Genomic DNA, 25,831 nt, shown 5'->3' on the forward strand with positions numbered 1-25,831 from the left:
ACAGTGTAGTGATGCTGCACGAGTGGACTTAATGCTTTTTCCACTCTGATGAATGAAGGTGAACAGTTTTCTCAGTTTCTGGTAAAATGATGCTTTTTGTAAAGTCAGTCATCACTCCGAACATCCAGAGAGGAAAGTGGTTTATATTTACAGCTTGTTGGTCCGAGACGTCGTGTGTGAAGATTATGCCATCATAGAAGTTCAGAGACCTGCTTGTCTCAAGTTCCCAGGTAAGTCCCACCTTTGATCTGAGGAATTCCCCGTTCTTCTCTTCGAGCCTCATATATTTAAAATGACAAGTTTTTAGTTTATAATTGATCATTTATTGAACCATGCTGGCATGTCCCAAAACCTCTGCAAGCCACAAAGTGACTGAGAGCCTTGACTGAATGAAAAGAGCACTCAGCTAACAAATCTTAAAAAAGAGGCGAACATGATGATGACTCAAGAGATGATGAATGCCAGTTTATATATATATATATTTGTATAGTGCATGATACACAGCATACTATTAAATTGACTCTTACTGGAACAATTTCATGGATTCTTTTGGTAATTTCACAGAATCATAATTGTACATATGTAATGTGTACATTGATGTACTAAACTTGCATGTCTGTAAGTTTTAGTCCAAGTTGCACAGAAAACAAAGATTTGGCCCCAGCTGTTTCCTTCCATCTATCCCTGTTTCTCTTCTCTCTGTGCTGGGCCTTTCAGTCCTCCAGGTTTAATGCTGGTTTCAGATCAGTGCTTGTTTTGTTGTTAAATGCTTATATATGCAGGCACTTTGGATAAGACAATAAAGGAAAACTAGTACAATTATTTTTATATTATTATTTTTGTCTGTATATTTTCTTTGTCTTTATGATCTTTGCTTTTAAGACATAAAAAAAATTACTCATGAAAAAAGCAGACTTTTATCTGGCCTTTTTCTCTACATTTGTTATTTGCAAAGGAAAAGGAGTTAATTTAACAGCATTTCTCTTTTCTTCATTATTATCATTATTATTTTTTACTAGCATATTTATCCATCTATAAGCTTCTGCTTCTTTCTTATTTGTTTGTAATCGCTTTGAAAAAGTTAAAAAATAAATAAATAGAACAATGGAAATGTTCAATTTATTCCTAAAGTATTATTGGTTTTCACAGGTGATGTGGCACCACTTGTTTGTGCAATACGCAGTGTTCTACAAAAATATGAAATCTTAACAGCTAATAGTTGCGGTGGGAGAAATTGATTGCAAAAGAGCCATAGCTCAGCTGCTCCAGTAGCTCTCAGACTTGATCTTTAATGATGGCCACTTTTCTTAAGAAAAGCTCTTTGTTTTCCTTTTTTTCTGTCTTTCTTTCTTTTTTCTTTAATATAATTGTTATATGTTTATATCAATATTTTTGCTGTGTTATCCCCCTCTGTTTATAGTAAAACAGCAACTGTTAATGGGCCTGTTGCTGGTTAACCTGGCTCCAAATGTAGCTGTTAACACATTCACTTTAATAGTCCACAAGGAAACACCAACCCACCTTCAGGGGATCATGAGTGCTGATCCCAAGCCTGGGTTGTGTCAGGAAGTATAAAACCAGTGCCAGATCACATGTGGATCTATCCGCTGTGGAGACTACGTTGGGAAATCAGAAGCTGAACCAGAACAGAGTTTGCTGTCAGTACAACTTTAATTCTGCCCAAATTTTTACCCCTCTAGATTTTGTGTTTTACCATCTTAAGAGATTTTGCCTTTGTGTCCTCTCCACTGTTATTTAAACAGCTTTGTGCCTTCTTACTACTTGATTCTCTAGCGCCCTCTTGTGGTACCAGGCTGCAGGTAAAGACCCAGAACAGCAGTGCAGCTTTCCTACGTTGTACGCGGACCATGGCCCCGTGGAGAAGCATGGACTTCATCACTCAGTAAAAACAAAGGCAGAAAAAAAAGAAAGTTCAATTAAATATTATATATAATTTTTAGGAAGGTTTACAATAAGTCAACCTAATTCCGCCACTGCCACTGATTTGTCAGCTGTGTTTCTGACATATTGGGGCCTTTTCTCACAGATTAACGATGCAGCACTAAAATATTTAACAGACTCTTCTCAACAAGAAGCAAAGTTATGCTGCGAGTCTACTCTGCAACCTAAGGCCTGAAAGTTTTTAATATTAAAGCTCAAATGGGAAGACGGGAGTGTTTGTTTTATGACTGTGTGAGCTGACGTATATAACAGTAAAGAGGTTCGTCACTGACATGCCACACTGATAATATTTTATCCATATATTTCCCTTCTTTTTATGGTCTTTATCTTTTAAAACTGAATATAATTACTTCTCAGAACTTCTATATATTTCAGCATACTGTTTTCTGGCCTGGTTCCCGACAGTACGCCCTTCATTTATTGACATTTATGAGCTGGGTTCAGATAAATGATGGAAGGTCTTGTTTGTTGCTGGTAATGCTACTTTGCTCCATGCTGTCTGTGTGGATTTATGGGTCAGCGTGTGCTCCCACACAACAGCGCGTGAGCTAATTGGCAATTTCAGCAGTACCCTCATGGATTCAGTGCAGTGATCAAGTACAGCAAAGGAAAGAAAGTATTACATTCACACCAATGTTTGGTAGTGGGTGTATACTCTCCAAGGTAACAATCCGAAGGAGGGCAATCTAGCTAAAGGTCCCCAAGCTGCTGCATGTGTATGAGCAATGGAAGATTCATGTGTGCAAAGTAAGAAATCTCACAAAGAAACCTAAGAAAAATAAGAAAGACACAGAAAACATTTATTTTTGAGTGTTAAATCTCATCATACGTTGAAATGACTCAAGAAGACATGTTGATACATATCCATGACAACAGAAGTCCTCAACACTGTCTAAAACAGAGCCATAGATGACGGGTTTAGTGAGCAACAGGCAAGATACGGCCTTCATAAAGAGTATCATTTTATATTTACTTGGGTTAAGTGTTTTTTAATCTCATATCAAAATTTATTTGATGTGTTGAAACATTAAAGTGTGATAAATACAGAAACAAAGAACTCAGGGAAGGAGGCAAATGCTTTTTTCTCTTCATCACGAATGATGGCTTTCCAGATGTGGAAACTAATGGCACTAATGCAACTCTATACTGTCAGAGATGTAGCTAAGACACCATTTATATACTTAATCATCTCACTGACCTGTTGCCAGTGAAACTAATAAGTCGGAAAACGTTCCTCCAGTATTTTGAGACTAATATTATAGCTAATATTTTCCATGAAGTAGTAAAATGTCTCAGTTTAAACATTTGATAAGTGTTCTGTGCTCATTGTAATAAAATATGAGACAAAACTGTGGTTTTATATGCTACATTAAGCACATTAAAAACAAAGAAACATGAATGCAAAAAACATGCTAGTAACAACAATACCAACACCTTCTCATGTAGATGTTTCCACCTTTGCTCAGGTGTTACCAAACTGGGTCACCTTAAATAAGGTTCCAGTTGCAGAGCAATTCAAAACCACTCCATTCAAACACTTTTTCATGAGAGTATTGCAGTATTTATCCTCCTCATTAATGAAATTACAATCACTCCAGTTGAATAACTCAGACTGAAAAAATAAATGGACATTACCTTCTACAGAAATGATAATGAAGCCTACTAGCATGCCTGAATTGTTGCTTTAGCAAGATATTTGACACTCAGACAGCTTTCAGAGACTCACCCAGTGGCCTAGAATTTAAGCAAAGAATGCTTAAGCACTCTGAAACATCTTAGACTCTCTGTGCTGACTCTTAACTGTCTGTTAAGATGCCCTGCTTCATGTCAAGGGGCTTGACATTGACTAACTGTGAGAAACATCACAAGCTTGTTCATTAATTGCCAGACTGGAAAGCTTCCCACTGGAATCTGAAATCTGGCAAGTAACAGAAAGTGTAAGCACAACACAAGAATTTCAAGGACCTTTATACCTTTGTGTTGAATGAAGCTGAGATCACCTACAGTCCTATCTTTCACTCTGTTCATTCATCAGACCGTGAGAAGTCAAAGAGACACTGAAAGAAACAAGGTCACCTCTCAAACAGCTGAGCATGAGAACGAGAAGAAGATTGGACCAGTAGAAAACTGCAGCTCCATGCATTCTTTCCCAGGCATCAGCTCCATGTGTGTTAAAAGTTCACAAAGGTGTGTATCCACCACTCAACACTCAAATAATACTACATTCACCTACCACAAAAAAAGAGAGATGGATGCAAAGAAACGACACAAGCTTCAGGAGCTCAGTGATACCCTGATCCAGATCTGGGAGATCTCCCTGGACGCCATCTGTCTTCTCATTAGGAGCATGCCCTGATGTTGTCAGACATGCATACAGGCACGTGGAAGTCAAACAAACTTGTGAGTACCATTCACAGATGCTGCAATGAAATATTTGCAAAAGGGACCCGCCTGCCGCATCATTTTGTCACTTTGATCTGCAGGGTGACAATTGATGTGGCATCCTTTTGTTCCTAATACATTATTCAGCATTATTTTTGTGACCTCACGTGTTTTCAAAGTCTTTCTTTAATTTTTTTGAGCAGCTGATTACAAGTGTTGGTGCTTGCTTTGATGGAAGCACCAGGACTTGATCTGACCACCCATCAGTTTAAAGCAGGTTCCTCAATTGGATGTGCAAACTATGTCCACGCTGAGGATGCTAGCCTGCCAGAGTTGCACATAAACTCTTTGCCATGTGGGCACTCTGACTACACAGCTTCATGGTAAATGCCAAATACATGTTGAGAGTTTACCACCTTCTGAGACAAACCAGGAGTGAGAATGTGGACGTTGTATTCAGTGATCTGCCACTAGAGAGCGCTCTCAGTCTTGGGAAAACATTTTGAGTCTGACCACTTCTGACTTATTAAGAACCTTAAGGATCACATTAAGCGTGCGTGTAAAGACAGGAAAAGACAAGGTTTCTTTGTTCAGACTCTTTACTCGATCTGCAGAAATAACATAAGCAGAACAAGCTGCTTGAACATCAAGCAGACTTGCAGTTAAGAGTTATGATGACTTAGTACAGGACCTCCTGCTTGGATCAACCTACATGCATGAAGATGTGCAGCTGTTTCGTTCTGATAGGACAGTCATGCTGACACATCACCAGGCGATAAGGTGCACCAGGGTGTTAGAAGACTTTGAAATGAAAACTAAACACACATTTACAGATGAAAATAGTTATTTAGTTGTTCATTTTAATGGATCTCCAAATTTGTTTGATTGACCGAGTGACTGATTAATTGGTTACTTTAATGAAATGACAAATTGTGGTCAATTTGGGGAGGAAACAAAAAAGAATCAATGTGTTGGCTGATGGCATCTTTCTCTGTTTTCAGTGAGTCATACATAAAACCATAGATTTTTTTCACCTCAGAGTCTGTTGCAGAGTTTCTCAGCTTTTAGCTCATTATTTTTCTCCTGCAAACCTTTCTCCTTTGAGAGTGTGTTGCTCAGCACCTCCTGACTTATAACTAGTCTTATAAGTACTCAAAGTTTCATAAACCTTGACTTTCATTGAGAGTAATTCTTTTCTTCAAGGCATCAGCGTTATTTTCTCAGCTTGTGCTTATATTTCCAAGCTTCTTCATTCAGAACCTTTCTGTAGACCTTCACGTGAGTTTTAATTAGGACTTTGCTCTGTGCCTGCATGGTGCCACCTTCTCCTCAGCTTCCAGTTAAAGGTATCTGTCCTTTAAAGTTTGTTCGATCTGCAGCTGATGGTTGACAACAGCTTCCAATTTGTCCTTTTCATTGTGTTTAACCGCACAGAGCCTCTCCCGTATTTACTTTTTCTTTCATTCTTGAAGAGATTCTGGCGTTCCCGTCGTAAGGCATCACTGTGATGACTCAAGGCCTCTTTTGACACTACACTGTTGTGGTTTCTTGCAGAGATTTTGCTCTGGATGTGTCTGTGGATCTCCTGAATCTCCTGTTGCGAAGCTTCATTCTGCTGCTTTTGTGACATCCAGTGAGTTTGGTTGCTCATGCTTGTCCTTGAGTTGCTGGATTTCCTTTTGCATTGCTGTGTTTTGTTGTCTAATTTTCTCTGTGGACTTTTTTTTATCTCACCACACATTTCCTCAAAGGCTATTTTGTTGTGGACCTCTTCCTCTATGTGCTCAAGTTCATTATTGAGCACCTCATGCTGCTGGTTTATGGCTTCACGTTCTGCTTTAATTTAATTAAAGTCAATGGCCATGGCTATGTCTTTCAGGCTTTTGTTAAATTTGTTGCTACAGAGTGTGAATTTTATAGTTCAGCTCCTCATTAGCTTTAGAAATTTCATCAGAAAAGCTGTGACTCTGGAACAGTTTGTTGAGCTCATGAATTTGGAGTTGCAGGGTGTCAAGCTGCCAGCTGATGGCTTGCAGGCTCACATTAATGGTGCTGTAGCTGGCTGCTTCACCTCTCTGTTCCTGGTGGAGGTCTGTGTTGGCACACCCTGCAGACTCCTGTTGGCTGCAAATCACTTTTTGCTTTCTTAAAGCTGGTCAGTGAAATATGCCTGTCTGCATTATATTTACTACAGCTACATAAAAATAATAAGAGACTGATCGCACTCAAAAATGCTTGGTGTCCATAACTGTAACGGTACAATCTCCAAAATGCAAAGCAAGTTTCCCAACAAACATGAACAATAGTTCCACTGATTTTAGCATGTTAACATTTTCCCTGCAGTGTTCATGAATGTGTCAGTTTAAGAGGAATAATATTTCTGCAGTATTCTTGGCGTTTTATACGACAATCTGCTCCTTGTGCATTGTTCTCCATCTCTGTATTGATGTGTTTGAATTTCTTGAGTTTTCACTTCAAGTTTCTAGTTTGTATTGTAAAAAATATATTATATATATTTTATACTTTATATTGTAAAAATGAGACCCAACAATATTAGAAAGAAAACCTCAACAATCAGATTATCCCCTGTAAGTGTGGACTTGGTGACAGTGGGAAAGAAAAACCTCCGTTAAACAGTAAGAAAGCCAGACTGATAACTCACTGATCTACACGCTCAGGTCAGTAGTGTACACATTTAATGTTATACCTGAAATTTGAATCTGTTCATCTGGATGCAGCATTTCTATGTCCACATGGGATTTCCTTTTCTGGATTGTTGAGCATGAACAAGTACCACAACCATTCATTCCCGTATGAATGTACACTACACTTGTGAAGCTCTTGCCTGCTCAGTATGAATGACTCTGTGAATCCCTGTTTCTAGCTTCTGTACTGTAAACTGGGGGCGAATGGGTTTGGGGGGAGGATCATATTTCTGGCTTCTTCTGGCACCTAAAAGAAGCCGTCTATGGTTAGGAACAACCAGAAGGGGGCAGAGAAGCCATAGCTTTAAAATGACTCCAAGTATGCAGCTCTCTGTTGTTCTGTGTGTTGTTGATGTTTACTTTGCACGCTATAACATTTTAATTTATCTACTGAGTTGATTTTACTGCTTAAAAACGTGTAAAATTCAAGTAAAGCTTCAGTGTGTGCATGCAAGATTATCTGCTTAACTCAAGGATGCTGAACTAATATACTTCGGGGGGTAAACGTGATGTTTGGCATGCAAACAGAGTGAACTGTTAATGCACACTCATGACTTAAAGCTCTACACACATGACTGCATGCAGACAGCAAACCTTGTAATGACTGGCGGAGGGGAAACATCCTGACTGCCTGGGGCATAAAGCACTGTGGCCTGGAGTCCTACTGATGTAAAGTCATGCTAATTTTGCTTCAGCCGCAGGATGCCTTGTAAAACTCTCCCTGGTTTTGTTGGGATGTAAATTCTGTCTTCTACCAAGTGTGCTCAGTCCTAACTTATATAAAAGGGTTGGCTAATATGTTTACTTCTTAGCCATACTTTAATATCTCTCTTTTATATGTGTGAGAGGGGTTTGGGGGAAGAAAGATCTCAAGAGAAAATGGCACCAAGTTTGTTGTGTGGGTGTGATTTAAGAAATGGGAGCTGGATATTCACGTGAGGCTGCTTTAGTTCATTTAAGTAAACGTTAATAATTAACCCCATCAGTCAATTCCTTCTGTTAATACATTTATCCGTTTCGGGAAATGGCATCTTCCTTCTTCCTTCGTATTTTAAATCCGAGTGCACTTTTTTCAGCTCCAATTAAAGCAGTAATTGAGTCGTCTCTACTGAACATACATGAAAGGCGTAACACTGGCAAAAGCACAAAGAGAAAAAAACTTCTTCCTCCCTGTTTTCTGCGCACATGTGCGCAAAAGCTCGGTGCCTGGTGGTGATCGGATGAAGAGAAGAGCCAGACGAGGAAGCAAGGAGGAGGGATCAGGAGCAGTGGCGTGGTTTGACCGGAGTTTATTCTGGATTCTGCGGACGCCTCCGTCACAGTTCAATCGGATGGTCTCTCTCTGGTCTTTATTTGATACCCAAATCAGTTATGTGCGCAAAAGGACGCAGAGCGTCAGAGGTGTGCTGCTCCGAAAGGAGTTTGGATAAAGTGGCGCTATAAGAAACTTACACACCTCCGCTGTCACTGTCATCGCAGCACAGGTACGAACCAGGATCCCGGAAGAACTCGTTGTACGGGTTACCCTTTGTTTTTAGAGTTACTTGTACGTTTCTGAGTGAACGAACTCAGATGGACTTGTTTACTTTATTCAAGAAAAAAATTATCTCTCAAAGTTTCTGATTGTAAAGTAAATTAGCGGAAAGAAAATGAAGGATCAGAAGAAGAAGAAGCTGTTCGTGGTGGTGGATGTGCTGTGCGTTACAGCTGGTAAGTTAACAACCTGTTCCTTTTATTTAGCACACGGACAATGCGCAAAAGTCGGCAGGCGTCGCTGGTAATATATTTGTGGCTACATCCGTTTCTTCTCATAATTCGCATTTTTTGTGTGTGTTTTGCACCGATAACAGCAGCTTAGGGTCTCTTGTAGTAATGGGAACTCAGCGGTGTTTGTTTATTTGCACGTTAAACTCAAGCGCGATTTTTTTTTAATCAGACAAAAGGTTTTCTGGCTGGCTGCTGATTTTAATCTCTGTTGCTGATCCAGCAGCTGGACTGCCACACTCGGGTCTGGCGCTAAATGAGCAGCCTGTCACTCACTTTGTTTATGGAGATCCGGGCTGGGATAACGTCCCGGCCTTAAATGTTGGTGCAATTTCACCATGGCAGAACATAAGAGGAAATCTCAGTGTCATCCTCCTCGCAAGCTTGCATGCTTCAACCTACTCACCAAAACTTTGCAGGACTTTACAGTGCCCCAGGAAGCTGAATATTTGTTTATGGAAATCTGATACGCATGTGTGCGCCCCGCTTATTCCACATATTTTGTCTGCCAGGAATCCTAAAAAGACTGCTCCCAACTTCCTACGTTTGGTGCATTTTGGTACATTTGACTTTCTGCTGCGCTCGGAAACGGATGTTCCGCGTTTAACTTCAGGCAGAAACAGTATTTTCTGCTGTAACCAATGAACTAATATGTATCGGATTCGTCTCCTCCCTCCTCTGGATAGTGTCAGAAAATGCACCATACTAACAAACATTGTAGTAACAGCTTTCCACACTGATGAGAGTCTTTTGACATTCATCTTCAAGGTATGGACCACGATTAGGGAAGAAACAATGAATCCATTACTGGAGATTTACACGAACTGTATGAAATTACTTAATCAGTGCAGCTGTATCAATAACTCAATGCATTATAAAGATAATATTAATGTCACCGTATTCAGATTTGCATGATGAAAATAACCATGTACATACTGTACAGACTTTTGACAGACGTGTGAATCTTTTAATAATTAGCTGAGATTCAAAGGGGGTTTGTTAAAAACATATAAATACAGATGCCAAAATAAATAAATCACCGGGTTTAATAATCTGACAAATGTTTTCATCATAAAGATAATGATTAGATCAACTTTATCAAACAAAAAAACAACAAACATAAAAAGTCTGAGCTGACATGTCCAGAAGAAGTTGTTTTCAGATGCGGACACAAGGATAATATGCACATGTGGAATATACCAGTGTGGTGGGAGGTTGGTTCACTGTGTTAATGCCACATGAGCACGACAGCCATCTGTTTTGCAACGGTCTGGTGTTTGGCACCTTGTTTATCACTTGTTTTGTCTCGGTTCTACCGGTGAGGTACAAAAGAGGAAGGAGTTCAGGACAAAGACTTCCAGGGCCCCCACTCCATCCCGGGCTTTACAAAGAGCTTAGGAGTATTTTCCATCAGTGGGAATATCCACAGACTGCTGAACATGATCAGCCTTACCATTTGATTGTCACAAGTCTGGGATTAATGTCTGGGTTGGTCGGATGGTTGGTCAGATCTCGATGGATTATCCACCCTTTTTGCCTTCGCTTTCCCTACTGCCACCCATGTCATTCACCCAAATAATCGTCAAGTCAACCCCAAGTTTATGTGAGGTTTCCCCAGGCGTGTAATAACAACACGATAGAGCTTATAATTATGCTGACCATTAGCCTGTATGGAAACAGTGTTGAGTTGGGTTTCTTCTGCATTTTCAGACTGTTTACATTTCTTGAATTTGTGAGCCTTTCAAATCTGCCTTTTTCTTCTCTCTGGACTTTTGCTCAGCCGAAGAAATATGTCTCACATTCAGCAGACTGCCTTCATCTATCCTTTGTTCAGGAATCCAAAGGCCAAAATCAATGGTAACATGAAAGAAAGATTTCTTTGGCATGCTCTCTATCTCTTTCACCCTGCCCTGCCCAGGTCAAACTACACTGATAACTGGTGGTATCATACGAATAGATGTGCCTCTGTCTTTTTTGTTGTGGTTTTTTGTTTAATACAGTCCACAACACAGTTACTGAGCACCTTAATGGATGAATGTGGTGTAAAATAGCTGGTTTGTGGTAGTTTACTGATGCCTTCCTACTCGAGGTCTGTCGTATTGTGTATTATTTGTCTAGTTTAAGCCTCCTGTCTCTTTTTCTTTTGTGAGGGACATTTGAGGTTGTTGTACTCGTCAAAGATCTACCTTGGTTTTGAATTTCTTGTTTATTGTGAGCTTCTGGCCTCGGTTCTTCGTCTATTCTTCCTCCCTTCCTCCCACTCTCCCTACCCCGTCTGTGTAAGTCTACACTCAGCACAAATAGATATTGGGTGTTGGCTCGAGAAAGGAAAGACCGGGTTTTAACCTCTCCCTGCCCACAGCTCTGCAGGTGTAACATGTATGTCACAGCTCACCTCATTTCATGGGTGCTCCTGTTGGAAAAATGAATGACATTTTGAATCGTGAGTAATGCGCTCGATAATACACCAGGCCAATAGACTAAATGGCCTTGGGGCGAGGCACTGCCAACACATTCTTGTTTTCCCATGTGTCCGCTCGTTATTGTCTGTAAGATTGTGCCAAACCTGTTCTGTGTCATTGATTGCTGACCCACTTACAAAACGTGTTATGTATGTATTGTACAGTATGTAAAAGTTGATATTATGTAAAAGAAACATACCTGCATTTCTTAAAATGGTGTTAGAGTCCATCCATCCGTCTCTTCTGCTTATTCTAATTAGGGTCACGGGGGCTGGAGCCAATCTCTAAGATTTACAGTATTTTATAATTTTGTTTTCAGAGAATTGTATACTTATCACTTATCACTCTGCATTTGTTGGTTTCTTTTGCACAGCTAAAGAACAATGGCAGCAGAGTTTTTGATTTGCGCCTGGCCTGCACATATCAAGTTGTTCTCAGTATTTTATATGATCACAATCACAGTGACACATACAATAGCGCTTGCTCACAGATTCCCACGGCAGGAAAACTGTCAGACTTTCTACACATTTCATTGCATTTTTTACTCTAAATGCACTCTGTCCCCTTGCTGTGTTGCTTGCCAACCCTGGTTAGTTTGTCGGTGAAGCCATCCAGCGGAGTCTTCTGGGAGCCGGGCCTCTCATGTGGTTTTTGTTGGTAAGACTGATTGGCTTGAGTTCTCAGAGCAAAGCTATGAAGATGCTTGATGGGAATGGTTTTCCTTAGGAGAGCCATGTCATGGAAACTGAAGCCCTTTTAAACAAACAGACACGTTCCACTGAGAGAACTTAGTTTCTTTATATTTTGGTTGCTGATATTCAAATAATTTTAAATCGTTGAAAGTGAGGTTGAGCGTGGAATTCAGGTATTTTTTAGGCATACATTGATTATTTTTGACTGTTTGTTTCTACAGTTTTTTTAAGTTTTTATTTGTATGTTCTTTTATGTAGCTCTGCCATGTCGACATCCAATATTCTATTTTTCTGTATATTTATTGATGTTTATTACAGGATACCCACTGCTCTTTGCAGATCTACGTTATTATTTTGGACTTTAGCAGAGCTTAGCATGATTCACAGTTCAAAATAATCTTTGTTTTGGTGTAACCCCCCAATTCGTGCACTCTGGAATAAGCTCTATAAGCACTTCTCTCCTTAGGTAACCTTTTTTTCTGAATGATGAACAGCAGGTGTTTGGGGCTGCTGTGCTCACTGCCAGAGCTGTCACTGACATCATATAAAACCTCGAGTATCAAAAATGTAAACAGTGCTGTTTGATCACTAGAAAAAGATACGAGCTGTAAATAAGCCAAACGCAGTCTAAAAGACATGTTTCTTGTTAATGTCGATCAAAACTAGATTTTAAGGACTAATCCAAACAAGCTGGGAACGTATAAAGGCAACATCAAATATATACAGGATAAAGTACGACACAGCAAGGCAGCAGTTTATTTAGTAAGGTCAGGATTATTCATTGTAGCTGCACACATCAGACTGCCTTTTAACTCCTCCCGCAGGCCTTTCTGGTTTAGGTTGAAACCTGTGTGGCCTACTTCTTTGATCCCCTCCAAACCCAGACTCTTTGATTGCTCACCCAGATTTAGCTGCTCTCCCACCACTCGCACAGCCTCGCCTGCCGCCATGTCTCCTTCTGCTCTGCTTGAAGCTAAGCACGCGTAAATGATGGACGGAGTGAAACAGTGGGATTAAAAATAAAGAATGGACCACAGCAGCAGCAGGATTTGGTGTGACTGGTGAAGTTGGGCGTTCCTCATGTGAATTAGAATTCCAGAGGCCTACGCCGGCAGAGGTTGTAGGCTCAGCACATACCTTCCACATTAGTCAGTCCAGCTTGGAGGGGCGACAGTTAGAAGGAGAGAGAGCTTTAGCTGGTTTTTTAACTGCAACACATCTTCTTGAGCATGACCTGCTTTGACATAAAAACATGTTTGAATTGGAGGGAACAAACGAAGGAGAGAAATTTTTATTCAAAGGAATAAAAAGTGGAAACACTCCAGCTAAAAGAAAGGGGGGGAGAGCCTCCCTCTGTCCTCATCCACGCAGGCTGGAATTGGAAGCAGTCAGGAATTGAGTAAATGACTAAAGAGTGACACAGATTTCTAAGAAGCGGTGAAATGTAAGATGAAAGTAAAACAGTCAACAGGAAGAAAAGAAGGCTAGAAATACAATAAGAAGAAGGTGACCTTCATGCTGCAAAGGCAGGAAACCAGAGTGGAAGAAATTAGATGGAAGAGCAAATGTTCCAGCTACGACCCCGAAGGGAGGGCATCCTAAGGGCATGGGAACACCCATCTCACGCCACACACAGGCTATGCACTCTTTAGGTATGCATAATAAAAACCCAGACTGTATGTTTTTCAAATTAGGGAACATAATTGTCCATCTGTGTGGTTATGCAGGTGCAGCAAGTTATGTCAGAGAAACCACGGTGAGTAGGTGTCAGTTATTCTCAAACTATGACTTCCAGATAATCATGGCAGTTTGACTGAAGGGACTAAGGTCTCCAGAGCAGAAAAATGGACCCTGTACAGCAAATACATGTAGACATGAAAAGGAGGGAAGGGAAATGGAAGAAAAAGACCTAAGCTAGCAGAGGATGTGACGGGCCTTGAATGTCAGCACCAGAGTGCGATTGTGGTCCAAATGGTCCTGCATAATTGCACATCTACCAGCTAAATAAAGCATTACCCAGTGAGGCCTCTATATTTACAACAGAGGGAGAAGTGTGTGGGAGGACACTGTGATCGAGTGAGTGACAGAAAGAGAAGAATGAATGGCTTTAAGCATGACAGAGAAACAGGATGTGATTCAGCAGCGGTGGAAAGAATGAACATGCTGCTGTTGTTCATGTATCAATTAATGCAGAAATCTCCTTCTGACTGAGCTGGATTCCTCAGACAGTCATTCTCAGTTACTCTCATATAGCTTCATTTTGCTCTAGTATCCATTGTAGCAGTGGGAGTCACCAAGGTATTACTGCAAAGTGGAACCAAAGACTCTAAAGTGAACCTTCTTTAAACGGAGGCAGAAGGACTGCACATTAGAGGCTCAGGCAGGAGCGTTTCCTGGCCACATTTTCCTCTCTCAATCTTTGGAGGAAACATCCAAAAACAAGGCTTTTCGCACGCTAAAGAAATAAGTCTACTCTTTTTATTGTTACTTCCATGTATTCTGTGTTCTTTCAGATTTTCTCAACAGAAAAATCTCCAGTAGAGTCAGAGACACTGCTCGGTCTTTAAGTGGAGGCAGCTCTGGAGCAATGTCAGTTTGGGTTGTGGGATTGTCTCGTGGTATGCTGGAGGCCTATTTTGTGTGCCGATGGGTCTAATTTTGTCTGAAAACTGTGTTGGAGTATGTCTGCTTTTCCAGAGACTGGCTGGTTTGTTTCTTGCAGATATTATACGCAGGGGGACTGCTCATGAGACACACTCGCATACGCACCTCAGGGCGTACCATTTATTTTGCCCATGAGAGCAGTCCAGACTCCTTACATCATTTTATTTCTGCCATTTCCCCCCCTTTTCATCTGAGCTTCTGATTCACGACTTAAAAGTTAAAGGCAGGTGTCAGCTGAATTAGTGCTTCATGGATGAAAACAGACATGAAAAATTAATACTTTTTTTACAAGTCAGAGGGGCTTTTTAAAGACCTGCAGGCTGACTTCATTCAGTCCATAAACCCTGTCCTGTTAAGAGGATTTAGTAAGCATTAAAAAACATAAAGATATTGAGCTGATGAGATGAATACATTTTTGCAGGCAGTAGAATAATGGTGATGATGGACATGCAAAAGCTGTTTAGCCATGTGTGAATTTGTGCGATATTTCATTAGCTGGCACATCATTTTAAAGGTTTTTTCCCCCTTAATTCTTCTCCTGCTTTGCTGTGATTAATGGCCTGGTTCTATCATGTGACTCCAGCATAGAAATAATTATGTTGTACTGCTGCTTGACATTTACCATTCTGTGTTAGGTAAATAAACTTCTCTCTAGAGTTTGTCTAGGCCAACCTTATAAAAACCTTCAAACTTGGTGCTATGTATTCATGGAGGTAGGTTTCATTTAAACCTGACTCTGATTTTAGTGCAACTATTTTTTCCTGACTCCACAGAGAAATAAAAAGTAGTAGTTGTTGGGGTTTTTTTTAAGTTTGCTCCATTTTTTCCAGCTGGTAGCAGGATGCAGGATACAGATGGATAAGCTGCCACCCAAAAGCCACATCAGTAAATCTGCATCAGCGAGCTCCCCTGTGGTGCTTCAGACAGGATGTTAGTTAAATATAAGAGACTGTATTACACTACAGTTATCACAGACAGGATTTGGTGGCTGTAACAGGAAAATGTGTGGAATAGGACTTTAAAATCCTGGTTTACCACATCCTGCACACTGGAGTCCTGTGCTCATGCAGTGATTGGTGGGAATCTGCCACACAGTGAAAGGTGACAACCAGCTGCTGCTTGTAATGTTACTGGTCTTAGAAATAAAATAATAAATGTACTTAAACTGCCTGTAGGCACTAAAATTACTTAAACATTTATGGCTGCTGCATGTAACAATAGTTGCATGTTTTGGAAAATGTTTCTGATTGTTTTTACGCATAGTGGGAAAGCTTCCCACGTCCTCCCCAGGGTACTTTGATTAGAAAGACTAGTCTGGCAAAAGGCTTTTAAATAAATTTACTTTGTGACTGAACACTGTCTTTGTTAAAGGTAACGTCTCTACTTTTTTTCCTTCAATGTTTGTCTAGTCTAAATCCAGCTCCATCAAGGCCAGGTCAGCAGGGGTCAATGCACAATCATGTGTTCATCCAATTGAGCACTATTGTTTATTCTGCTCTCAGCACAAAGCCTGTATTTTGCTGCTGCCTTTGCTCACTGAGCCCATAAAACCCTTTGTCCACAGGTGTGCAGGCGATATGTCTCTATATCCCATCTCATCCCGTGTCACCTTCGACATAGAGAGATAAGATCAAGTGCATGTTATTCTTCTTCTGTCATCATACATGGCCTGTTGCCGAGAATACTGAACAATAGCGAGGGGTATTTCTAAGAATTTGAGTTGTTAAATGTACTGAAGTGACAGTTTTCGGGTCCACTTACAAACTAAGTAGTGCTTTTCTTTGTGACAGTGTTCATACATTTGCAGTAGGCTGTTCTCCGATATCTGTCACGAGGTGGAATTAAACATGGAATCAACAGAGCATTTATCTCAGCTGAATCCCAATCCGCCTTCCTCTTGTATATTTTCCTTTAGTTTCAGTCTTAATGGTCTCTCATCAGTCAGGTTCACTGGAAGTCTTCCTAGAAATATGTCAAGGGCAGACTTTTTTTGCTTTTAAATGGGAGGGGTGCACAGTTCATTTACGCAGAAATTCAATGCTATTGGTGAGTGAACTTTTCAAGTTCTTGCGATGCTTTTGCATTGCTGTTTTTGTTGCATTTCACATGCAGGCACTTGGTATTTTCACAGTGGGCCCAAGACTGTCCGCCTTCTATGGATAGCAGTATTAGGGTGGAGAACACATTCCTTACTAGGGCTGGAACACCTGATCATTTCCAGCCATTTGTCAGTTGATTGTTTAGTCTTTGACTTCTCTAATGAATGTCAGAAATACCCGTAACCCTATAAAACTACAAGTTTGCAGTGCCATGTGAGGGACAAAAGATACCTATACCTGTGCATATAAGGCCTTTGTCTCACATATTGTCTAAATCTCACATATTGTCTAAATCTCCCTAGGTGGAATTCACCACTCTGCATTGTAGCCTTGAAAGGGGATCGCCAAAGACAGCTAGAAGCTCGTTTTAATTGGGTCACATTGCTAAGATGTAGAAATAAGTATCAGCTGTTTTTCAGCAGTCTCATATCTTCAAGTCTCATTTGAGCTTCTGCAAATTTAACAGGTTTTTGATTCACATAGCAAAGAAGCAATTTGCAAAATGTATTCAGAAACTGTTTATTAGTTCTTCACATTCTGAAATGTGCTTGTTAGTGAGTGTCTGTTAGACAGAGAGGAAGATGGTGAGCGTGTGGTTTAGGAATTGAGTTTTCTGAACCTCTCGAGGACATCATGCATTCTCGGGGGAGCTGTAAGCAGCTATATTTGGGCTTATTTTGCACACAACCACATGCCTGCAGGAATTTGTGTACAGTTTTTTAACTGTTTATATTGTACACATGGGTATATGTCTGATGTCTGATCTTTTTTTTTTCTTTTTGCATATACTCATGAATATAAAATCTATTTCCCACTGTGTATTTTTGCCTACATTTAAAGCACAAAATGTGTTTCTCCTTGTGGGTTGTTTTCATCCTTGTGAACTTAGCATTTATCCTTAGAAAAAAATTTCATCCCCCAAGTTAGGACATGAGATAATGTCTGAAAAATACAGAAAAATAGCCAAATGTGTTTTTCTACCTCATTAGTCTTTGATTTTAAAGTACATTAACTTGGATCTGGGATCCTCTTATGTGCCGCCCAATCACGGCCGAAACCCAGGAACTTCTGTTACATCACAGTCGAACACCTATGCATCCATCTCATCCCAGCAAGAGCAAAATTTATCCAGATATGCAATTAGTCTAACATAATAAGACTGTTCATCTGGTTTGTTTTCCCTCCAGCGGCACTGCCTTTCATCATTATGACCATTGTCTCCAAGCCATACCAAAGAGGCATTTACTGCAATGATGACAGCATCAAGTATCCCCTAAAACTAGACACCATCACCCCCGGTATGCTGGCAGCTATCACCATCTGCTGCACTCTCGTCATTGTAAGTGTAACAGGACGTTTCATGACATTGTTCTAGCTGACTTTACTCATTTGACACAATTCTATGGATGCATTTTGCCAGAACTTGACAATAAGTTGATATAGAAGTAGGAGAAGACTTTTTATGTAATGGAGGAAAAATGTGGGGGAAAAAACCCAAGAAATAATCTTTGATTTTTTTTATTCTCTCTCCTCAGATCTCATCTGGAGAGGCTTATCTGGTCTACAGACAGAGGATTCAGTCTAACACACAGTTCAATCAGTATATAGCTGCACTCTACAAGGTAGTAGGCACCTTTCTGTTTGGAGGAGCTGTCAGCCAGTCACTTACTGACCTTGCAAAGTACACTATTGGGCGTCCAAGGCCAAACTTCATGGCAGTATGTGCACCGAAAGTCTGCACAGGATACATGCTGGTGATCAACTGCACTGGGACTCCTGAGGATGTCACAGAGTCTAGGTAGGAGGGAAAGAACTTCCATCAGTTTCTTTATAGAGGAAACAAGAACCTCACACAAATTACACAGATTGTAACATACTGTAAATCAAAAAAAAAACAGACATTGTCTGTGAAAAGGAAGTCTAACACATTTTACATGATATTGATGCTGCAAAATGCTACTGTACAAATATCCTGTGTAAAGCAGTTACATCTGAATTGTGTTTTTTCTCTAGATTGTCCTTCTATTCTGGTCACTCCTCTTTTAGCATGTACTGCATGCTTTTCCTAGCGGTAAGTACAGAACGTGAGCTTCAAGAAATAAAACCCATCTCTCTGTACAGTTAAAAAAAATTAAATAAAAAAACTCCTAAACCTCTGGGCTCCTTTAAGAGCATTCTCATGCATTTAGATCTGTACTCAGAGACATAAAAGGGAAAAGTGGAGTCCAGGGGAAGAATGTAGTGAGACAAATGATCTGGAATAGTCTGCAACCCTTTTCCCAGCAATGATGAAGGCAAAGCACGAGCTCTGACCTGTCTTCCAGGCCTATTCAGCTCATTCCACTTGGCCCCATCTCTTTGTTTTAAAAGGCACCGCAGCTAGACAGCAAGCTCCAAGCAAAGCAGCTTTTATTTTTTTCAGTTCCAAGAAAAGAGCGTCCAGCTAGTGTCCATTCCTGTCTTTGGCACTCTCTGTTTTGCAGGCATATGCTGCAAACAAACATAGAGCTCAGCTGTGACATCCAGCCCTTGTCCTCTGGGCTGCCTTGAAAGAGTATGCTATAGTGCTGAATGCAGCGTAGCTGTATGGCAGGCGGACGGTGGTGCGATGCCAATTTTTACACCTTTAACAGCAGCCGAGCAGAGTTTTTAACTATTGCCAGATTCATATTTTGTTGGCATCGGTGCTTTCCAGCATAAATGGGGTTCGAGTCTGTGGAGAACATAAATTAGATTTGTACTCAGCACCTTTTTAAAGTTAAATCTAATTTGAGAGGTGCCAGCTACTGTTTTCACTGCAAACTCAAGCACCAAAGTCATAGGCTTTTTTTTAAAGGATCCAACCAGTATCTTGATAGTGCTGCAGTTTAAGCACATTTAGAAATGGCAGAAATTTCCCTACTTTACTGTTTTGTTAGCATATCACATTGCAGTTATGATGTATGATGCAGTGTTGCCATAATATAACTGGTGACTATGCTGTTATGTATTGGTGTGATAACCTTTTTAGGTTCCAGCAGTGCTAATAGTATCATTGCTCTCTTTTTCCTCTCTGTTTCCACCTCCAGCTTTACGTGCAGGCGAGATTTGTGGCAAAGTGGGCCAGACTTCTCCGGCCCACCATCCAGTTCTTCCTGGTGGCCTTCGCGGTTTATGTGGGTTACACCCGAGTCTCTGATTACAAGCACCATTGGAGCGATGTGCTGGTGGGGCTGCTGCAGGGAGCGCTTGTTGCTTTGCTAAATGTGAGTCTCCACGGCAACGTCCTACAAGATAAATGCTACAAAAATTAGTGATTTTATAGTAACACAGCCATTACTTTTAAAAGCTTACACCTGGGAACTTTTGCCAGTTTTTCTTTTTACTTCTCCTCTTGAGAATTTATGATTACATGGAGACTTTTTTTCATTACATTTTTTGCACCACCAGCTTCCTACCTGATGACATATTAACTTTGCATCTTAGTCCTGTGGTTTCCAAGTGCTGGAAAGGCAAACACGGGTGTGACCGTCTAAATCATAAAAATGACATTTAGTGGAAACGTTAGCAGAATAGCTCAAAACATATATTTTATTCCCAAAGTTAAAAGCCATGTAGAGAGGAAGCATGAGTAGAGTGAAGTGTGACAGCAGCATGGTGTGTCTTGATACAAACCCACATACTCACAGCTGGCAGGTAACAAGTCCATTCACCTGCTTCATCCAGCTGGGCTTCTTTATTGTTTGGCCACTTCCCTGTTATGATTGAACCACTGTCAGCTCTGCCTCGTGGAAATTCTGGAGTGGTAGAGCGTGTGTTTGTGTGTCTGTGTGTGTCCATGCATGATTAATTGGGATGTGAGCCTGCACCTTTGGCCTTCACAGTGCTGCGCGCAATTAGAGACCCTCCTGGGCATAGGATTTTATGGTCTGCAGGGGTTGTGCCTGCTCTCTGTGTGTTCCTCTCTGATGTGTGTGAGAGTCTGCGTTAGTGTGTCATTTAACAGCTGTTCACAGTCCTCTCCAGACACGTGTAATCACAGTTTCCAGCTCTGCCCGACCTCCTCAGTGTCCCTTACTTGTTTATACTCCAATCTCTGTAGCACAAATAATTTTCTAAGTGACCTGCAATCTTGTCTGGCTTCCTTTTTTTGTCCCCTCTTAATCTCTCCTTTCCTCTCCTCTGCAGGTGCACTTTGTGTCGGATTTCTTCGAGAAGTGTCCTAAACGTTCCAAGAGGCCGGGCACTCGCGATGGTGAGGAACCAGAAAGGAAACCCAGCGTGCAGATTGCAGACTCTGAGAACAGCAACCATTACAACTACCACAGTCGTGGCACTGTGTGATAGTGGACTTAGGAACAAAGACTGCAAACCTGCAGACCACAAACCTGTGTGATAGCGTCAAATCCAGGGGCTTCAACCTGGTTAGATCAGGTAATAACCTGGGTTATATGCAATCCTGACTCTTCAGGATGCCTTCTGTCCTGGAACTGTGTCAAATTTTAATGTTTTGGTAAGTTTTGCAATCGGCCCTTTGTATTTGTGTTTTAAAAAAGAAAGGAAAAGCTAGACTTCTGGCCTGTAACTTTCAACCTCTTTTCTCTGCATCAACCACTCACTTTCCACCTGCTCCACTGGACTGAGGGATGCAGCCCATCCCTAGGCACCTGAGACACAACCATGACACTTTTCTCCTGTAAGAGAGAAAGAAGCATATTTTCAAGCTATCATTATTAACGGTAAAGCAAAAAAAGCTTTACCAAATGCAACATGGGTAACATTGTTACCTGTGTTAGCAATGCAGGTTTCAATAGCTGTAAGCTTCCAGTGTCTTTTTCCAGCACACTGACAAAATAATGTCAGATAAAAGTCTCTCTGCATTTGGGTTGATACATATTCTACTTTCTTTACTCATTACTTGCAAATTAGGGTTGTTATTATTATACAGTATGCATGTTATCTGTTCCAGAATGGATCAGTGACAGCACCTAGATTTCAGTTATACAGAGCGAATGCAGTGATAACCTAAAAGTGCCTGAAAAGTGCCAAAAACTGCACCAGAATCTGGGCACGGTTTCAGAATTCAAAGCAGCTATTTCACTTCCAGTGAGTTCTTTAATTTTAATTAAAACTACACCGATTAATGGAGCTTTAACATCAGAGTGTATTTTTTGATTTGTGAAAGTAGAAAACCAAATTTGTCTAGAATAATTGTAACGAGAAGAATGTTCAGGCAGGAATGTTTCTAAGTGTTGATGGATTCATGTCATTTTATTGGACCTACAGTAGAAGAATACTGAATTTCTGACTGTCGGTTAACTTATTTTCCTATATAATGCCATCCTGTTGACAGCATGTCTCAAAAGCTAAAATACAGGTTTTTTCCTGGCAGTCGACCAAATCGTGGAGTCCGTGTCACCTCGTTCAACAGACATCTATGGATCTTGCTGCCTGTTTGATAAACACATTTTTAAAATGCTTGAGTAAATATTACCCGAATTAACAATGTTGTTATAATTTTTTATTACATTGCTGATTTTGTGGTGGTTTTTCTTTGGCTCTGGCTAAAATCTTATTGGCATGTGGCCCTAAAAACTCCTGAAACGTTAGCTATAGACCATCCAGAGCTGCTTACATGAGCTGTAGAGCCGGTTAACCAACATGGGAAACAAGAACATCCAGTAATGTTTCATAACTGCCGTACAAACAGATCTGTGTCTCTGCTAGAACAAACATTTTGTTCTTAAAGTGCTAGACAGGTTTACCAGCTGACAACACACTAATTAGATTAGTGCTCATTCATGTTGGCAGACTTCACTAACTGTCATGTGATATCACTGATTTCATTACGTTTAGCATGAAACTGAGCTAAGGTGAGGACACATCGAATCTTCAGCTTTTAGGCTCATGTCCAGACTGGAAAGTTTCTGAAATGTAAACATGTAATTGTGGATTAGATTAATGATTTGTTTGATCACCTATGTGAAATGGACTGCAGTAGCAGACACCATTGATGCCTGTAGCTTTTATTTCTGCTGGACTTGATGTGTCATACCACTACTATACAATCAATCAAATATTAAGAAACGTTGCCTCTATCTTGTGTCCCTTTTCCACTTTTTTTCTAATTTTTTGTTAGAAAAAAAAAAATTTGTTTAGCAAATAATAATCAAAGATGGACGAGACAGCCATTTTGAAAGTGGTTAATAAGTTATTTTGAATATAAAATGTTCTTTATGTACTTTTATAAGGTTGGAAGTGCCAGCTCTAAGGTTTTTTGTGCAATCACCCCAGCTTGCCACTATGAGCCACAAATACTGTATCCATGAATGCTATAAGACATGTTTTTAAGTTTTGTGAAGTACGTGTGTGTTTATACACCTATATTTGAAATAAATAACAGACAACAAAAAGAATGATTAATATATAAATTGTATGCTTTTATTTCAAATGTAGGGATGTTTTAGTCTTACCTGTACAGTGTGCTTTGGCCCGGGATTTCTCAGACTGGTGCCTGTTGGATTTGCTACACAAACAAATCCAATTCCAGGTCCAAACGGATGCCAGATGCCTTGGCAGGGCTCTTAAATGGCTGCTGTAATGATGAAGTGTTACATACCCAGCTGTGTATTTGAAGCTTGTAACACTGCTCTGGTTCCACTTCAAACATTGGTCCATGTTCCTTTTCCCCTTCCTGTGCTGATGAATGGTGTGCATAAGGTCTCATGTGTAGATCTTGTACAGTGTATAAACAAGCACCGGGATGATGGACAATAGATCAGACAGACCACAAACCTGATAGGCTGATGGACTTGGTGAGAAAAGAACACAGAGGGAATCTTAACTGGCAGTGACTGTGAGGCCCCAAAGCTGTGCTCTAGTGGGGGTGGGGTATCCTATGGCAAACCTTAGTCCACAGGGATTTCCACACATTTAAAGTGCACATTTACAACAAGAAGCATCTGGAAGTGGTTGCACAGATGTGCAATGCTCTGCTTGTGCTTGCTACTTATATCTAAAGCATGTGTTTAAAACTCAACCTGACGAATGGCAGAAAATAGGGATGGGTACCGGTGTCATGGCACCGGTTCTGACATAAACGGTAGTAACCAGACCGAAAAGCAGCGCACATTTCAGTGCTTTATTTCGGTGCTTTTTTTTCCTGGGCTGTGATACAAGTCTAGCCAATCATTTTACGTTTCCGAGGATAGTACGCGGGTCCAGGTACGTACGTTCTGTTAGAGCAGAGCTACAGATTAAAAATGTCCAAGGCGAAGCGGTTAAAAGTCTGGCTGTACTTCACAGCAAAATATGCAAACTCAGCAGCAACAAGTGCTTTAAGCTGATACTGTGATACTGTCAAAGGAGGTAACTCCTCGAATCCGATGAAACACCTGGCGACGCATAGCGTTTTTTTTAAAAGCCGAGAAATGCGCCGTATCTGATAGCTTGCTGCGAGACTTCACACCGTGCACGTCGGGTGGGTTGCCAGTTATCGGGCCCGGAGCAACATCCCCCAAAAACCCGAAGAATAGAGTCCTGGCCCCTCGCCCTGCCAGTGTAGCAGAAATGATGAGGATGATGATGGCAGCAGCAGCCGTTCTTCTCTGCATGAGTAGCTTCATGTTGTTCGTGTGTAATTTACGTTGAGTAGGCTAACCACGTTATTACATTAATGCATGTAAGGTGAACTAGCAAACATCATCATAGCTACATGCGGCTGTCCTCTTGTTTGATGGCAGATACTCCCTTCACCCTGGCCAAAAAGGCTAAAATGACCAAAGAAAAAGTGGGAAACAGTTAAACATGAGAGGGTTTGAGTTTGTGTTTTTTCCATTGTTTAAGCACTGCTTCCAGCCAAGAGTGATGCCACATAGCTGCAGAGATATGCCACATAGCTGCAGAAAAGGCTAACATTGTTATCTTTTTACAAAAAAAACCAGCTGAACGTGAGAGGTTTTTGGACCAATTTTGTGTTCTCCATTCTTTAAGCACCGGTTCGAGCACCGTTTAAGTACCGGCACCGTTTCAAAAGTACCGATTTGGCACCGGTATCGGATAAAACCTAAACGATACCCATCCCTAGCAGAAAATGAGGATGACGGTGTAGAGGTATCATGGTGTTCGACTCCCCTCAAGCTTTTTGGAAACTAAAGTTCTCAGCTGGCGATAAGTCTCCATGTGTATGCTTTATTGGTTTAATACTTTAGATTTGATACTTCTGTTTATATATCGACTTGTGCCTGTGGTTCATGTTGTGTTTGCTTGTGTGTAACCTATAGATTATATCTATAGTCTTTAAAGCAGCAAATTTTAAATAAAGTTATAATTTACACTTCAAATGTATTGTTGGAATGTATCTCTTTAGCATGACTGATGTTACAATACAAGCAGAGCTGACTATGAAAAGCGTTAACAATAAGATTTGAAGCTTCATAGATTTCATATATAATATAGATATTGCCATGCTTTATAAAGGCATTACTTCAGGTTTAGGTTGCTGAAGAGAGTTATGTGAAAGGAGCTTGCAAAGAAAAGCGTCTGGACTTCTTTAAGTTGCTTGAAGACGTTTCACCTCTCATCCGAGAAGCTTCTTCAGTTCTAGGGTCAAATGGTGGAGAGTCCCAGATTTAAACCTAGTGGGAGTATCCGATCGTTCAGTCTGACGTCACTAGCCGTGTCTGGGCCTAAACTCTGCTGCAGGTCCATATATCAAATGATCACTATGGCATTACTGAGAGTTAAAACACTGTCTTAAGTCTTTCATCTTTAATAAAATGATCAGCCTTCTCCTCTACCAGGTGTAACAACTGAGTTTAACATCCAGGCATCCATGAAAACGGAATTTATGACATTTAACGGAGTTAGAAGTTAGCAGGAAGTTAGCTCGCTAGCTTCAATCTAAATATAATATAGCATGTCCTGACTGCAGGGTTTTGGAAACAAATTAAAATGTACAGCTCTGTTATCACTTCCAGCATAAATGAAGACAGAAAACTAAACAGCAGCGACGTTTGTAGGGTTACTGAAGTTGGGCTAGCTGGTATATAATGATGTGCTACGTGACCGCTAGCGACACAGCTATGTTAGCATAATATAAACAAGCTAACTTTTTTCCCACT

The 25,831-nt window shown here is 40.6% G+C and overlaps 1 protein-coding gene across 2 annotated transcripts; it reads left to right on the forward strand.

The window, feature by feature from the left end:
• Positions 1-8,256: 8,256 nt before the first annotated feature.
• plpp2b (phospholipid phosphatase 2b) lies at positions 8,257-25,051 on the forward strand. 2 transcript variants are annotated; one of them, XM_080297125.1, is made up of 6 exons: positions 8,257-8,533; positions 17,918-18,069; positions 18,266-18,528; positions 18,744-18,801; positions 19,799-19,975; positions 20,898-25,051. In XM_080297125.1, exons 2-6 carry the CDS (start codon positions 17,938-17,940, stop codon positions 21,051-21,053), a joined length of 786 nt encoding a protein of 261 aa, XP_080153251.1. In that variant the 5' UTR covers positions 8,257-8,533; positions 17,918-17,937; the 3' UTR covers positions 21,054-25,051. The 2 variants fall into 2 exon arrangements, with proteins under 2 accessions (XP_080153251.1, XP_026015303.1); XM_026159518.2 differs by having other exon boundaries at positions 8,258-8,759.
• The last annotated feature ends 780 nt before the right edge of the window (positions 25,052-25,831 follow it).

Source organism: Astatotilapia calliptera, chromosome 23 (assembly GCF_964374335.1).
Source record: "Astatotilapia calliptera chromosome 23, fAstCal68.1, whole genome shotgun sequence".
NCBI classification, from domain to species: Eukaryota; Metazoa; Chordata; class Actinopteri; order Cichliformes; family Cichlidae; genus Astatotilapia; species Astatotilapia calliptera.